The following is a 16,294-nucleotide window of genomic DNA, read 5'->3' as shown; positions in this document are numbered from 1 at the left end:
TCTCTCTCTCTCTCTCTCTCTCTCTCTCCTTCTCCACCTCTATCCCTCTCCCGCGTCCTTATCGCGAAAGCCGCCGCTGCGTGCGATACGTTCAAGTGCGTACGCACGTGCTCTCGCGCGCACCAAGGGCCTCCGGCACTCGAGTCACATGAAAGGGCCGCGCGTGGTGTACTCGAAAGGGAAGAAAGGGACGTGAAAGTGAAAAGCGACTTTCCAAGGTAAAAGGGGGGCAGGTCGGCGGGCCGGGGAGGCAGGACCGACGGCGGAGGGGGACGCGGCAGTAGGAACGGGGACGCGATACAAGGATCCCCGGACGTAGGATGATCGAATCCGGCCGCGCAGCCGCACTCGCGTCGGGTGTTCTGTTCAAGGTCACAGTGCAGACACCGGCCGGCCACACCGTTCTAACCCTTCGCCCTGCACGAACCCCGTCCCATCGGCAGGGACCGATCGATTTCCCGTCGAAAAGCCAATTGATAGACACCCTTTCAAGGTTTCGACGAACGAGGCCTGCCGGATTAAATTGTAGCCGAAGGTTATTCCGACGGAATCCCCGGTATTCGTGACTATCACGGCGCGTCCTTGCGAGCCACCCTTGCCACGGCGAGACACCCTTCCGTCGAGGTCCGCTCCAACCACGGTATACGCCGGGACGTCGCGCAGTTCAGCCTCTAAGTAGAATAGGGACGGCGGAGGGCAGCCAGACAGCCGAATTCGGAAGGATACAAGGCGCGCGGAGGAAAACGAGACGCGAGCTGTTCCCGGCGCGCTGGATACTGGATTTCCTTGGCACACCGCGAATGACCGAAATGGAAAAAAGGAGGGGGGATGCGGGGGGAAGGAGGCAGTTTACGAGCATTCCTGATTCCGCCGTTCGAGCTTATACATCATAAGGGCGATATCGAGGCGCGATCGGCCGCGGCATTCCTAGATATTCGACTCGACGTTACGGTATCACGCGGCGAGAAACGCGTTTCCTCCTCTTCCGCGGAGCCGGTATGTTGCGAACCAGGTCGAAGGAGGCGCGGCGCGCTTTTCACGCGCGTTATTAAATATCTACGCCGCGCGAACCTACCTCGATAACTTTCAACCGCGCCGACTGCGCGGCGGGTACCGCCGGTGATGTGTTGCCGGGACTTCGAACCGTTTCGAATATGCACGCGCGGCGAAAAATTCGAATCGCCTCGAATAGGAGTCGATACGTTTAAACTCTTGAATGTCTGGAAGGTCTAGAATTCTTGAAAGTCTTCAATTCGAGCCTGCTCGACTCGGTCTTAGTCGACGCGAGCAACCGTTGTACGATGTATCGCTGCAGTGACCGATCGTTCATATCCGTGAAACTTGTCACTGCGTTCGAGACAGAGGCTAGGATTCAGGACTTTCGAGACGTTCAAGAGTCGGAGAGAACAGGATCCTGTTCGGAACGCTTCGAACGCTGACAGTCTCGAAAACATCGAACTGCTTCCACACCTGGATTCAAATGCCCATCGCTAGATAGCTCGTGCCTGCATGTCGCGACCGTTTCCTCGGCGAAGTCCATCGGATTGGGTTACGAGAACCGTGACGGCGAATTTTGCGCGCGGCCTAAAACCTCGCCGCTGCGACCCGCCCACAACCGGCCGGATCGTGACTCGAAAGTTCAACGAGGAGCATTCGACGCGATGCTCGCGCTGCACGCGCCCGATAGATCACGGAGGGCTCGATCGCCGCGATCCCCGTCGTCCCGGCCTCCCCTGGTCACGCGCGAGCTGGGACACGCGTTAGCGCGTGCACTGCCGCGACCGAGACGCGACTGCAAAGAGGGCCCCGCCGCCATCTTTCATTTTTTTGCGTGCGAATCTTATCTCCGAGGGAACAATACCAACGGTGACGAGTATTTTTGCGATCGCCGCCGGACGCGATTAGCCGGGGCATTTAAATGGGCAGCGAGATAGCGATACGTGCCATTGTACTTGGCCGGGTGTGCTCTCCCGACGGTATCGCGCATTCGGAAACCGATTCTTATCGAGCCAGAGATAGAAAGGATTTTTCGCCTGTGGGTAAATAGTGAGTAAGGATACCAGGGTTAGCGCTTGTTGCCACGGACAGTTGGGATTTTCTGTATGGTAGGAGCGATACGAGCCTGATGGGTGATTCTCAATTGTTTCAACAAGACTAGTTAACATTATTTAATATGAACATTGAGGTTCTTGCGACTGTAATCCTCAATTATTCAATGGAAGCTCATCGTATCTACGAAATTGGGGTTTCAACCCTGCCAGAATGAAATGATAGACGACTAGATTCCAATTAGGACAATGTATAACAGATATTAAATGTTACAATTCCGTCGCAGCTGGGAGATTAAGTTTCTATAGAAGGCGTAGCTAGAGTATCCGTCAATTTACACAGTCCTTTCGCGATATCTTGCTCGGAAGTTCACCGCGAAGGACTTGAAGAAAAGAAGAGCCTCCATTCTTTCAGCTATTGTGAAAGGAATCCTTTCCTCGGTCACATTTCGGCTACATGAATATGAGAAACCCGTTAATGGGATTTCGCCGGAAACGGACGGCGAAAGGGGCGGGGGGGCAGGAAAAAACGGCGTGTCCGGGCGCGCGGTTATAAAATCAGCTGGTCTCGTTCCTATAATGCAACCGGGCTCCCCCTTTAGCTTCCGTCAATGTTTAAATACGACAACGTGACGAAGACACGCTCGGCCGCGCCCGTATAATACGAGCCGGCTCGTTTTTATTCCAGCTCCGCGGGCCGAGCGACGGATAGTTTCGTGCGACCGTGCCCGCGCGTATCAAAAGTACTGACGCGCGAATTAATTCCGACGCGGCGCCCGTTCCCGCACGCTTCGAGAAGCAACGATCGACGCCGTCGATTCCATCGATGCACGGCCGGTTACGTAACGATGCAAATGAATTCGTCAAGATTCCCGTCGCGGTCATGTGCTTCTTTTTTCCTTTTTTTCAAATTCCTTCCGTGCCTTCCCGTCGAGTCGCAGATATATCGCGCGCGGATCCGTCGGTGACATCTCCCGGTGTGACAGAATTCGATTCGTTTCGATTCTAGAAACAAAGAGAGATTCCGTCCCGACTCCAGACGGAGGCTCGACGCGGTCCGGGAACAATGACGCGTAGCACCGTGAGAGACGTGGGCGGCAGATACGCGTTAATGAGACGAGTTACAGTGTCAGCGTTGCGTAAGCGACGAAATTGCGGGTGCCTCGCCGGGAATAATTAGCGAGGCAACGTGTAATCGCCGCACGGAAAGATGCCGGTTGCGAACGCGAGCGCGCCGCGTTTAATTCGTGGATTCCGCTTCCAAATTCAAGCGAGTCTACGAAGTTCTTGCTCCGAGCCGATGCACACGAAACGTCCTTCTCGAACGCTGCGCCACGATAAGATAAGCGGGCAGATATTTGATCGTCGGTGGTTGTGCATCGGATTACCGCGCCGCTTTCTCCGAGGAGAACCGTAATCAACGTCGCGCGCTCAATTATCGAGTACCCAACGTAATGAAAACGAAGCGTCGGAGATAAGATCGTCCGGCGAAGTATCATCGACACGTTTAAAGGCCACATTAAGATTCGCAATGAACTGCCGAACGAAGTCAATTCGGATGAAGACATCCGTGAAGAGTTGTTGCCGGGTCGACGCATCCGAACCGTGAAATCGCGGCCATCTTCCGCGCGGCGCCGGTTTTAATTGAACCCGAACGATCGGCGAGCCGCGTCACCGCAACCCTCGATCGACTACGTCGTTGCACATCCTATTCTCCTCGCGTCGGCTCCATCCTTTACCCGGGGAATCCCGAATTTCCCATAGCAACGTGACGGTGCACTCCATTACCCATGACCTCCGCCCTGAGCCTGGGGGGAGGGGCCCTCTATATCTGCGAATCAATGCAGCTCCATTGCGTGCATCCCGGCTGTGTGTAACATTCCCCGAAATGCAGAGCCGCCCCGGCCTAATCGGAACGGGCGAGCACGCGGCCGTGCTCGCGCGCGGCGACACGCGAGATTCCCGGCCGCGGGAAAAAAGGGGGAAAAGGGAAAAAAGGAGAGGAGGAACGACGACGACGACGACCCGCGGTCGATTTCTCCTTCCTTTTTCCCTTCCCCGGGCACGTCGCGTCGCGAGGCTGCCGCGCCGCGCTTCGTTCTCCGTTGAATTTACGTGGCACCGCGGGAAAACAGAGGCACGGGACACGCGAAACGGGAACGCTGCATCATCCCCCGCGGCGATTCATTAGGATACGCGTCCGTTTTAGAGCAAAACTATCGCCGGTCGCTCTCGAGAGTATTTCTCTCTCGAGTGGATACTGTTTCGAGAGTGACGATGAGTTCGATAATGCTCGCGGATCGTCGGTCCCGAATATTTATACTTAACCTTTATAACTTCAAACGGACACCCGGCTTTAGACCGGCATCCTCGTAGTGCGCGGCGCCGACCGATTTTCCGTTGCGCGTGTCGCGATCGAGATATTCGGAGAAATCAGATAACGGAGAATCCGGTGCCGGCGGCCGCTTTATGTATCGCGGCCAATTTAAATACATTAATTTCAGCGGCGCGCGAAGGTCGAGGGAGGAGAACGAAACGCTCGCTCGGATCGGTTCCCGGCCGGTGAGAGTTTTTCGCAAAAAGACAAGACACTGGAAGGACGAGGGGTTCCCGGTTTTATCCGGCGGACTTCCGCGAGTCACTGGAACACTGCCTGAATAACTCTCGCGGAGGTTCCGCACAAATATTCGGCTCATAAATATGTATGCATTATAAATCGGTTATGCGCCAAGATCGTTGGAAACCTATCAGAAATAGGAACAAAAGGATGATGAACGAGGAAAAGGCGAAGAGCGGCGACGGAGAGTGCGAGGGAGACGGAGAAGGGGAGAGGGAAAGAGGAGGCAGAAGTACGCGTGCGTATTCGAGCGGTTTAATCGAAACTTATGCGCTCGCCGCGGGTCTGGTTTAGGGTAAGGTTGCTTAAGTCGTACCCCATAAGAAAAGGAGTGTATAAACTGTAACGTATATTGGATCAACAAGGAATAATTGCTTCATTCAAAACTTGAATGATCATTACCGATACGATTTCGGAATCTTTTGTAGGTACGAATTAAGATGTGGCACGTTATATTTCAAATAAACACGATAAAACGTTAACTCGAACTAGTACGATGTAATTTCGAGGAAAAAACTACGTTACTGAGGCGTCGGTAATTAAACCTGACTACGCGGATCAATATTGTTAACACCAATGTGCATCTTCGTTGTGTCGGAAGCGCTGTTGCCATGGCATTACATCGACTTGAGAGGTACGATTTAATCCGCGATACGACTTAAAGCAACCTTACCCTATTAAAAGCGACGGGGGCGACGGTGTTTCTTCCGTCCATCGATTCGAATTCACGATCGCGGGGACTTTCTCACGCGGCACGCGCGTAGCCGCGGTAACCCGTCGATACCCGAGGTCGTGCGGGGTGAACGAGAAGAGCGAGCGAACGACACTGGGCAAGCTTTCACCGGGTTTTCGCGGCCGGCGCCGTCTTCCCGGCCTGACAATCTTAAAACACCGTTCCAGAGACCGACGGCACACCGGGCCGCGTTTCCACGGGAGATTAACGAACGGCCGCGGACGAAGTGGAACGAGCCACGGAATGGGACAAGAGAAAGAAAGAAAAAAAAAAGAATCGATCGTTCTCGCGGCGCGTAAAAGTTTCACCGGCTAAAGCGAGGCAGGGGCCGAACGAAGAAACTCCGGTCGAATCGGGGAAAAATGATCGGACTCGTTCGCGCGACGGCCGCTCCTTTCTCCGGTACGTATCGCACGAAATTCCAGAGGCGGAGGGAAGGAAGAGAACGACGGCTGCACGGTTGAAAAACTTCGCGGAACGGCGCGAAGAATTATTTAGGCGGCGGGTCCGCTTTCGAACGTACTCCCCCACCTGTCTCGCCCTCCTGAAAGAAATCTCTGTCCGTGGAAACAAACGAGACGGAGCCGGAGCCGGAGCCGGGCGGGGAAAAAGAGTCGGCGCATTAAGAAAATGCGAGGCTGAAATTCAAGGTGGAATGAAAGGCAGGGAGGGAGCGGAAGAGAAAAGAAAGCGTGAGGACACGGGCTAAAATGTTGGCACGAGTGGGCACGTACTCGATGACGCTCCGAAGGAACGCGCTCGCTCGCTCGTTAGGTTGCTCGCTCGAGGTGGACGAGTTAATTTTAGTTTAATCGACCGACCTGATATGAAGAGCTCGCGTACAAAAGCCGATGCGCGTACGTAAGTAGACGTACGTAGGCGCGCGCTCCCGAGGAACGAGTCAGAGCACGCCACTACACACACGGAAGGAGTTGTTATGCGTCGCCGGGTTACGTGTTACTTCGACCGCCGCCTCTCCCCGCGGAGCTGTTGCCCGCTTCCGAGTTTCCCGACCCTCGGACAACAACGCCGGCCGGCCGTGGTCCAGGGCACGCGGGATTTCTGGGAATCTACCCGGAATCAAGGACGCGCGTACGTGACTCGAGGTTCCTGCGCGCGGCCCCTCCCCGCGAGCATTCTGCATACCGGACGCTTCGGCGAACGGAAGACACGGCGCGGGCGAGAAGAGCGATCGGAAGACGACGTGTACACGTCGGTGAGATGAAAGGATTGGCTCGGCCGGAGGAAAAAGAAGGGAGAAAGGAAAGCAAACTCCTAAATTGAAGAGGATGTATACTCTTCGAGGAGCGTGTGTTTCGGCCTCGGGTGACCCGCTCGTCTCACCCGACAGCAGACGTCCCGACGCTTTCTGTTTGAGTTGAACGCGACGACCACGCGCGTCCGATCGTAACTTCGCCGGCTGCGAGAGGCTTCCGTTTGACGGTCAAAGTGCATGCGGATGGGCCGTGTAAATTGGGACGGGCGAGAGGGGTGTCGAGGTCGTTCGGATCGAAATTACTCAATTAAGGTCAGAGCCAGCGGAGCAACAGCGTTGGGCCCCTATGCGAATGCCAGTCACGAAAAAAAATAACCTTTTTAGATTCAGCTAGATTTTCATTCTAATGTGTTCGGCTGTTGAAAAGGCAACGTCTCGATTGAATGTTTAAGATCGTCGCGGCGCTATCGGGAGAGCGTCGGTGCACTCGGCGAAACGCGATGCGCCGAGGTTACAGCGTCGAGAATTACGGAAGTTAATGCTCCCGCGTCGATAAGAATGTGCAGGGCGTTCTCCGGAGACGAATCGAATACAAATCAGACGGGTGCGGAGGGAAGGTCGTAGCACCGCGGGATAACGAGCCATAAAACGTTGCGACGTAAATCCGCGCGATCGGCGGGTTCCCGCGGCGATCCCGGAAACGAAGGATGGCGAGGTTCCTCCGTTCGTTCCGGATAATTTCGGCGTGCGGTAGGCTCGCGGTTCGACCGGGCTAAAAGGTGGAAAAACTCGTCGCAGCAGATGCGACGAGGACAGACGACGAGAGAGAGAAAGAGAGAGGGGAAGCCGGAAATCGAGGAAAAAAGGGGGGAAAGCGACGGAAGGGCGAAGCGCTTGCGCGACGAGCTCGTTTCCATGGCTTCGTTCGTTTCACGTAGCAACAGGAGGACTTTTGACCCCGTTCGATTGTCCTTCGAAACAACTCGGTGCCTCATCGTTTTCTTCCGTTTTATCGGACGGGAGAGGTGAAACGCATCGTTGAACCGCACTTAGGCGTCACTCTCCTTTACGCTTATCGCTCGCGCGCCGTCTTCGATGCCGCGCGACAGATGCGCGCGTTCCCGTAATTCCCTAACCGAAATTGCTGTAATTCCGTTCCTTATATGGGCAAACACCGTTGGCCGGGGCCACACAGAAAATTGTAACGTCGGTTAAACGCGGGGAACACGAAGCGCCTCCGTTGCACCGGCGGATGATACGTCCCCGTCCGAAAGAAGGCCGACCCGGTCCTAACGGCGATGAATTTCGAAAGCGACGATTACGAGTGACGCATGAGTTTAATTTTACGAGCGGATCGATGAGCAAAGAAAGCCGCGATACGGACGTTAACGCGAGGCACGCGAATCACGGATGACGCGCGACGGGTCAATTTTGATATCCTCCGTTGTCCATGGAATTTAAACCAGATACGAGCAAAGGAGAGACGGGTTTAGCCGATGACTTCGAGTGTCGCGGGTGAGAGATCGACGACGAGGATCGCTAAGAGAATTCCTCTTACCGCGGTGATTAATTTAGCCTAATAATACGACGCGTTTTCTTCAACGGAAAATCCGCGGAGAGCCTCGAGGAATTTTCTCAGCGCTGATTGCTCTCGCGCGGCGCGGTCTCTGCCAAATTGCGATCAGCTGTTTCGACATCAATCGCGGCCGGCTAAGGACCGAAACAGAATTTCTGAAACGCGTCGATTCTTTGTGTCACGGTGAACGGGTTTCCTTTTTGAACCACGAACGAGGAAGTCGCCGATTCGTGTACGGAGCTCCAGAACCTTTTTCCCAACTTCTCGAGCACGCGAACTTCGCAACGAATCCTTCGACTTCACCGTTATTCCGCCTGTCCACCATAAAGACCGTGCTACCGCGCGCGCACTTTCACTCGTCTCTCCTTTTTCTATCGGATTAAAACTGTTTTATGAAACCATTGCTGCCGCGGCGTTGGCTACATTTCAGTTGGAACATGTGTCCGTTCGCCCGGTGCCTTCCGCCGTTTCTTACGCAACGATATATTTCACCTAAATATGCTGGCTGATCATAGACGGCTCATTCCACTTGCGATCGTATCGCCTATTACGGAGCAATTCTCGACCGAGTGCCAAAGCAGTAAACGGAAGAAGCCGAGAAGGAAACCGAGTGCGATCCGATTCCTCCGTTCGAGGCTGATCTCGTCGACGACCGAGGAAACTCGAGTCCTTACAGAGACGAGAAGAAAAAAAAAACCGGAAAAGGTGCAGGCGCTTCAGTCGTCGGTTTTCGAAATCGTAATCGACCGTTCCGAGTCGGAGTCGCAAGGACGTATCGGGTCGCTGGCGTAGGTCATGCAAGAGCGCGGGCTCCGAGAGCGTGTGTCTTAGGGACAAAGGAAAACCCGTTTTATATCGTGCCGCGAGGCGGAACTCTTTTTTTCTTCCTCCCGGCTCTCCTTTTTTTTCCTCTCCCCGTTTCTGTCACGAGAATCATCGATTCCGCGATGCGACGACGCGAGCACGGCCACGTAGGCGTGCAGTTCGACGGCGTCGTTAGGCGTCCCCGCGTAATCGAATGCAACGATTCTCAAGGATTAGCGACGGGGGACCCCTCGATCGCGCCAGGAGTTCACGCCGCTGAGAACACGCCCGCAAAATCGTGCGAGGCTGACGTTACAGCACTCGTAACCGAGGTTACATCAACTCGCATCATCAGATTTCTGCCCCCGGCGCGGGCGAGGGGGAAAGACCCCGCGGCGACGAGTGAAAAACCGCTGGTTTGCGCCGGCTACCTGTGACCGCGGCCGCGAACACCGGCCGGCAACTGGATTTCCTCTTTCCGCGCCGCGGAAACGCGAACGGGACACAGGTATGTAATTTCGTTGGCCGCACGGTTGCGTGATATCTGGCCCGCACGTGGACACGTTTGCGCTGGGAACGATCCGAACCACCCGGTTTCCTACGTCCCCGCTCGCTAATTCTGTATCTTCCACGTATTTAGACGAGCCGCGTCTATATCCGGCCATACACGCTCACCGAACTTCCAAGAGTTATCATGGAAAGTTCAATCGTGGAAACTTGCACGCCGTCTCTTCGATCGAGAGGTATTTACGCCGGAAAGAATCGAAGATAAGGAGAAATAGATGTCCCTTGAATTTAAAGATTCGCGCGATAGGTTGGAAGAATTTGGCTGTGACCAAGTGAAAGCTACCCTTAAAGATATCGGGTTCGTGCATTTTTTTCTGTCGACGTATTTGAGGTGAAATTTGTTTAGAGAGAGCTTGGCTAGTTCCTTATTTTCTGTTATACGAGGTAGTGGTTAGGAATCTATTCTTTATACAAGAGTATTTATTTTACAATCACAGCCCTCGATGGTGCAGCAATCGCTTGGAGCGCGCTATCTACTTTAAGGGTTGACTTCATCCCCTCCGCGTGAATTTCCGATGGAAAAGTATGTTTCAGTGTACAGTCCGACGTGCTCTACAGTCCCACAGGGCTTCATTTAAATCGGAATTTTCGAGGCAGGAGGATTTCCTCATAGCAACAATGTAATGCTGCGAAACCCGCAAGCTTCGTGTAAAGTATCAATAGTTTACGAAGTATAAGTGGTAAAGGTATAAATAATCATTTAGAAATATATGTAATTAAATATGCTGGGAGCTGGAAGAATTAGGAATGCCCTTAAAAATCATTTTTAAACATTCTTTTGTATGTTTATCCGGTTATTTGTAGATATCGAAGAGTATCGATTAGGCGTGTAAAAACTCACTCGTCACGGTTGAATGAACGCTCGGATGGCCGTAGAAATTTAAGAAAAATTGGTCCGGGTTCGTGGAGGATGGATACGCTCCTGGGTCGTACGATGGCAAGGCTCGGTAGTGGGGAGCAAGAGGAACAGGAGAGGGTTGTGAAGTTTCAGAAAAGAAACTGCCGGCTGAGCTGGAAACGAATGCGAGGTAAGGTGAAGGGGGACACGATAGTACACCACTTGAAATCACCGCGACTGCATGTGTTACTATGCTACGGTGCTGCCCTCGGCGATGATCGAGGGAACAACGATGCACCGTGTTATCAGGGTTTCGCAATTCGCGTAGAAAGAGGGCGACCCCATCGCGATTACTCTACGCGGTCGGTACACGATTCGCCAGCGCGAATTTTTCAAAAATGTATCGTTCGATATCTCGATCTTTTCGATCGGTATCGAACCATTCGAGAGGATCCGTTGGACGCGGCATCAAGCGTTCTTTTTAAGTTTTTTTTATTTTTGCATAAAAGTGATTATTCTGTGCATTATTCGAAAACGAAGTAGTGTTTTATATGGATATTTACATAGTAGAACGAAATATTAAAGAAATTTCAATAGACTTAAAGAGAACGCAACGGATTCGAGTGGATTTCGAAGTGTGAATTCAATACGAATGTGAAAGGTTCAATGGCTGCTGTGAACATCATGGATCTACGCACGACACGAACAATGATCGCGTAAGTTTCTTTAAAATATTCAATTATTGGTAGTTGTTTGTAAATGACTCACCTTTGCATTTGACCCCCACTTTCCCGGTGCCCCAAACATAATCTTCACCTGAAAGAAGATATGAAAAAGCAAATGATGTTAGTCATTCAAACGAACTTCGTACAGTGTTGTAAAAAAATGATGCTTAATATTGAAATTAGATACTTACAATGTTTACAAAGAATAGGGGTTAAAAAATATACATCTACAAGATCATGATCACTCTTGGGTTCCGTGTTGGCTGAATCAGTTACATATACTGAAAAGTAAATTAAATATATTAATAAAAAAAATTCTCTGTTATATACAATAGTAGCAATGAAGAACAATTGTTAAGTACCGTATGGTCCATTGCTGAGAGTTACATAAGACGACTCTTCTTCATTATGAGGGTCTAAGTACGATGATAAGTTTCCTTTCAGCATTAGGACTTCCTCAAATGTACCTTTAGTATCTGTAAAAGAATCAGTCACTTTGAAATTTGAATACGTTAGAGGGTTTAAAATTTTAAATGATAGAACAATTGCTTACCGGTACAAAGTGTTAATCTCAGTTCTACTGCTGTTTATGCAACTATGAGCACCGTATCTATTGTCTCCAAATTGGAGTGTTACCCAAAATTCTCGATGAAACGGTTACATTAACATGTTACTTTCTCCATGGAAAAATATATTACTGTTAACTCATTTGTCAGTCATACATGGTATGTAAACACGAATAACTTTGCACAACACTGAAATCACAGAACATAATCTCTCCTGACTGTTGTGCATTATCTTTGAGGGCTTAAAACATTTTTATTTCACTTTAGTAGTGCCACCAATCTTGTCAGAACAGACTCTCATTTAATACTCTATGTATGGTATATAAGAGTATTTGTAACTGTTTGAGCATCATTTAGAAAAGCTGATTTTTACCAAATATAGAGAAAACTATGTAGTTACTATTTCCTCTCTTGGAACTAATTTGATTTCTCTTCTTGATTATATCAAACGGCACCACAATTATCAAAAACTTACAGTAACTTTTCTTTAAGGCTATTCGCTTGTATACATAGAATTATATTTAAAAATCTTGCTCGGTAAATATATATTTGTATTTTTATATATATATATATTTATTTATATATGTATGTAAAGCGATATATGCAATGATGAACTATGATGATCTTGCAATTGTCAGCTTCTCTGAACATGTAAAATCATTCAAAGTAACTTGATATGAACACACAATGATAACTAGTCATGCATGACAGTGTGATGCATTATGTTTTTATCATTCTTTTTTGTATTTCTTTCGTGGTGATCCACTGATCAAATGTACCTCTTCCCTCGTTCTGATATTTATTTTATAACATTTCATATCCACGACCACCTTCTAGAGACTATTGTAATTCCTGTAACACAAAAGTAATAAAATTACAATGATATGTGTGGCATTAACACAGCACAATAATTCTTTATCAATCACATTAATGTCCTGATTTTAATTCATAAAATCTCACGCTCGACGTCGTCGGAAATGCATAAACTTATACGCGGTACAATATATAATGCATAGTTAAGAACACAAGCGTTGCACAGTGCGTCGTTTTATGATAATACTGATAAAGAAAAAACTAGCATAAGAGGAGAGGTATCGTTCGCGTACTCAAGTGACGAGGAGAATCTACATATTATTCGCGAGCGTTGACAAATTTCTATTAACGTTCTATTGGAATTTCACAATATTATTAATTTCATATCCCAATAAAATGAACTTACGAGTATCACGACAATCCTTGTCGATCACATGGCGGCTCTATACACACACAAAATAGTAGAGCGCACGCCTTCAATGATGAATAGCGAAGGAAAGTTTACACGCGTGTCGAGTAAATAATAAGAATATTAGGCCCTTGCAAATTTCAATAAATTGCCCATTTTTCAGGAAAACGCGGCTGTATTCGGTAAGCAGCGGGAAACACAAAGCTCAAAGGCAATCTAAGGAAATTAGACTCTTTTCGTGAACAAGAAACTCGTCGAGTAGTGATATCGGTGGGGATGCGAGGAACGAGAGATGACAATACGCGTCTCGTGGAGCGAATTGAAAATGGAGAACACTACCTTCGCGCTTCGGCACATCGGGTCCTCGAGCTTTCCAGCTTCGGGCGCCGACGGATCGACAAAAAATCTTGGAAAGACCAAAGGGTAAGTGACAAAGAATTGTTTCTCTCGGGCGCAACACGAACAAACACGGTTAGGCCAGGCCAAGCAGCTGAGGGCGCTGCGACTCAGCATTGCTTACGTTTTATCAGGATGAGAAACCTATGCCTGAAAATAGATTCTGAATCTTCTTTTCATTTTCTTCTATATTTAACCATTTTAACAGGTCGCCTCTTCTTGTAATTTAATATATTTTATAAATAACAGGCGCTCGCGCTAACAAGCACTCTTATATCTGAAAGTAACGCATAGTGATTAAGTTAGAGAACTATTGTTTAATTTTTAATTTACGGTATTAAGTGAAGACGCTAATCAGTGGTTTCACGATAATTTTATTAAAATTAAGGGGATATACATTTTAATAGTGCGAATATTTGGCAAAGGTTGAGTGTAGTGAGGGAATATAGGGTCCCTAGATTTGTCCCCGTCAGTTTACACGTAGCATCCGCTAGGTGTCCTGCAACATGCGATCAAATTGACATTTGTCTTTTTGTTCTCACGTGGACGAGGCGTACCGTGATCCCGCGAGACAGCATTCATTTCCTAATATAGAGATTCAGGACACGGTGAACAAAGGAATAAAGTTATCATGGTTCGCGTAATCAGCCAGGAAACCTATAATGAAGTTGTTAATGAAAATATCGAGCAATTTGCTATGTCTCCTAAAGAAGCTGTAGAAGACGCTGTAAAACAATTTGAAGCGCAGGTACTCCAATTTGTTTACGTCCTTCCTTCGAACTGAAAAGTCACTGAAAAGTAACACTTCATGTCTCATTATTAACATATTGTACTATACAATTTACTTGTCTAAAATGTTATTAACATTCCTCACTTTATTTGCTATACATTTTTGAAATTCCATTTTGACAAGTTATGAATCATCTGTCAAGACAGGTATACTTTCACTATTTATAATACCAGACTCACACTTTTTTCAGGATAATTTACCTTTTTCTAACATAAAATTATTGTCTGTTTTACATTATGTATAACTTAATAATCTTATTTTAATGAATATAATAATTTCGACTGAATGAGAAATAGTTTCACAATGTGTTAATTATACATTTGGAGTTGCAGTAGAACAGAATAATAAAATTCAAATAATCTAGATCACATTATATAAGTATCCCCTGTGCCAGAGTTGCTTTCATCGGCTCTATTTTTATAGGGTGTAGACTTGAGCAACATCATTAAAGATTTAATTCTCAATGATGATACTGATCTGATAGCTGGTTATCTGAATCAACTGAACATAGCCTTAAGTGATAAGAGATACGATAATGTTCCTCACACATTAGATAAATTAAGGAAAGAATTAGATAAAGACATTGCCCGTAGAGTATTTGCAGGGAAGAAGGGAGGATACAATACTCTGATAAAAATAATGAAATCTTGCCCCAACAATAACACAGTAATGAGGTCTGCATTGAAAACAGTTACCTCATTGATGACTGGTAATCCAGACCTGCTAAATGATGAAGGAATAGCTTTACAAATACAGTAAGAAACTATTAATAAATCTGACTAAAGGCAATAAGTCATGGTTTCTTCCTATAATATATAGTTTCATTCATTAGGATTCTAGATAGAAATACAGACATTCCAACACTGCAATGCGTCTTACATTGGATAAGAGAATGTTGTATAAAGCACGAGCTTAATAGGCAAGCTATATTTAACGCAGATATTTTCAATAAACTCAAAAAGATATTGATGAGGGATGATGCAAGCGCATCTGAGTTGAGGGATGCTTGTGCAGTGATTAGAGCTTTGGTATTAGATGATGATATAAGGCACGAATATGGAAAAGCTCACGAACACGCAAGTGTAATTGCGAAAGGGGCCTTGAATGTTCTGACCGGGTTGATGTCAAGTACATAGTTTCTTTTGATGTTGTATGTATGAAACTAAGTTGTACGCAGTTCTCTAATAAGTATCTTTCTTGCGCATAGAGTATAGAAAAGACAAGGGGGTTGTAGGAGATGTAATGATAACTTTAGCTGCCTTAATAGTGAGAAACGAATTCTGTCAGGAGGTAGAGGATGCGGGAGGACTTAAATTTGTAACAGACGTTATGGTCGACTATCCAGACTCAGAGAAATTGAACTGGCAGGCGTTGAAATTATTAAAAGCTCTGGCTGGAAACGATGATGTCAAGTCCAATATCATTACCTCTGGCTGTGGCCTGTTAATCGTTTCCGTCATTAGTAGGATGAAAGTAAGTTTCCTGTTTGAATGAGTGCTTTCTGTGAAAACTGTTGGTTGTTATTCAGGCTTCTATAGTGTTTGAACATTGATTGTACCATAGGACTCTGAGTGTGTAGTCACGGCTGGACTTGCATGCATTTCCGCATTAACATTGAGGTGTCCCTCAAACGCTGGTGTGTTTTACGATTGCGGAGCGCCGCTTGTAATCATAGATTTGATGAAAGCTTACTCGAAAAGCGTGAGTGTCTTGAAGCAAGCTGCTTGGGCCATCAGAAACATGTCCGTGAGAAATAAGTTAGAGTGTCAAGAGTTTATTGCGTATGGTGTAGAGGACGTCTTGACCCGTGCCCTTCAGCAACACGGTTCTAAGCTCGAAAGCGACGTGAACGCGGCTTTGAGAGACCTAGGGTTGAAGGTAGAGCTGAAAGAGAGGTGGACTGGAAAGGGCGTGAACTTGGACAACAATTAATCGTGACGACGATTTGTTCGACAATGTACCAGACATCTTTTATGTGCTTCACATACAAACGACGAATAAATATCAGAAAATAATGACTAACATTAGTACTTTTTTTGTAGAATAATATACACTGATAGTCATATATGTACCTCACATATATGTATATATATAAATTGTTTTTTTAACTTGTTCTCTTTTATATATATACATTCACATATTTATATGTTGTAAATTATATAATAGATTTATAATAAACTTTTATCTTTAATACGA

At 47.6% G+C, this 16,294-nt stretch overlaps 2 protein-coding genes across 2 annotated transcripts in view; one reads left to right on the top strand and one right to left on the bottom strand.

Annotated features, from left to right (window-relative positions):
- Positions 1 to 13,408, bottom strand: part of LOC116433330 (uncharacterized) — a 20,085-nt gene extending 6,677 nt beyond the window's left edge. Inside the window, exons 1-6 of the mRNA XM_076364627.1 lie at positions 13,252 to 13,408; positions 11,678 to 12,542; positions 11,487 to 11,600; positions 11,316 to 11,405; positions 11,168 to 11,215; positions 10,403 to 10,572 (exon numbers count right to left, since the gene is read on the bottom strand). Of these exons, the coding sequence (XP_076220742.1) occupies positions 10,442 to 10,572; positions 11,168 to 11,215; positions 11,316 to 11,405; positions 11,487 to 11,571 (354 nt within the window). The 5' untranslated portion in view covers positions 11,572 to 11,600; positions 11,678 to 12,542; positions 13,252 to 13,408 and the 3' untranslated portion in view covers positions 10,403 to 10,441. The remainder of the gene's footprint in view (positions 1 to 10,402; positions 10,573 to 11,167; positions 11,216 to 11,315; positions 11,406 to 11,486; positions 11,601 to 11,677; positions 12,543 to 13,251) is intronic.
- Positions 13,408 to 16,294, top strand: LOC116433329 (armadillo repeat-containing protein 6 homolog). The gene is made up of 5 exons (XM_031991307.2): positions 13,408 to 14,056; positions 14,522 to 14,853; positions 14,931 to 15,226; positions 15,306 to 15,571; positions 15,662 to 16,294. Exons 1-5 carry the CDS (start codon positions 13,940 to 13,942, stop codon positions 16,028 to 16,030), a joined length of 1,380 nt encoding a protein of 459 aa, XP_031847167.1. The 5' UTR covers positions 13,408 to 13,939; the 3' UTR covers positions 16,031 to 16,294.

Source organism: Nomia melanderi, chromosome 2, assembly GCF_051020985.1.
Source record: "Nomia melanderi isolate GNS246 chromosome 2, iyNomMela1, whole genome shotgun sequence".
NCBI lineage: Eukaryota > Metazoa > Arthropoda > Insecta > Hymenoptera > Halictidae > Nomia > Nomia melanderi.
Note: the sequence above shows the minus strand (reverse complement) of the source record. Positions and strands in the feature narration are given on the sequence as shown.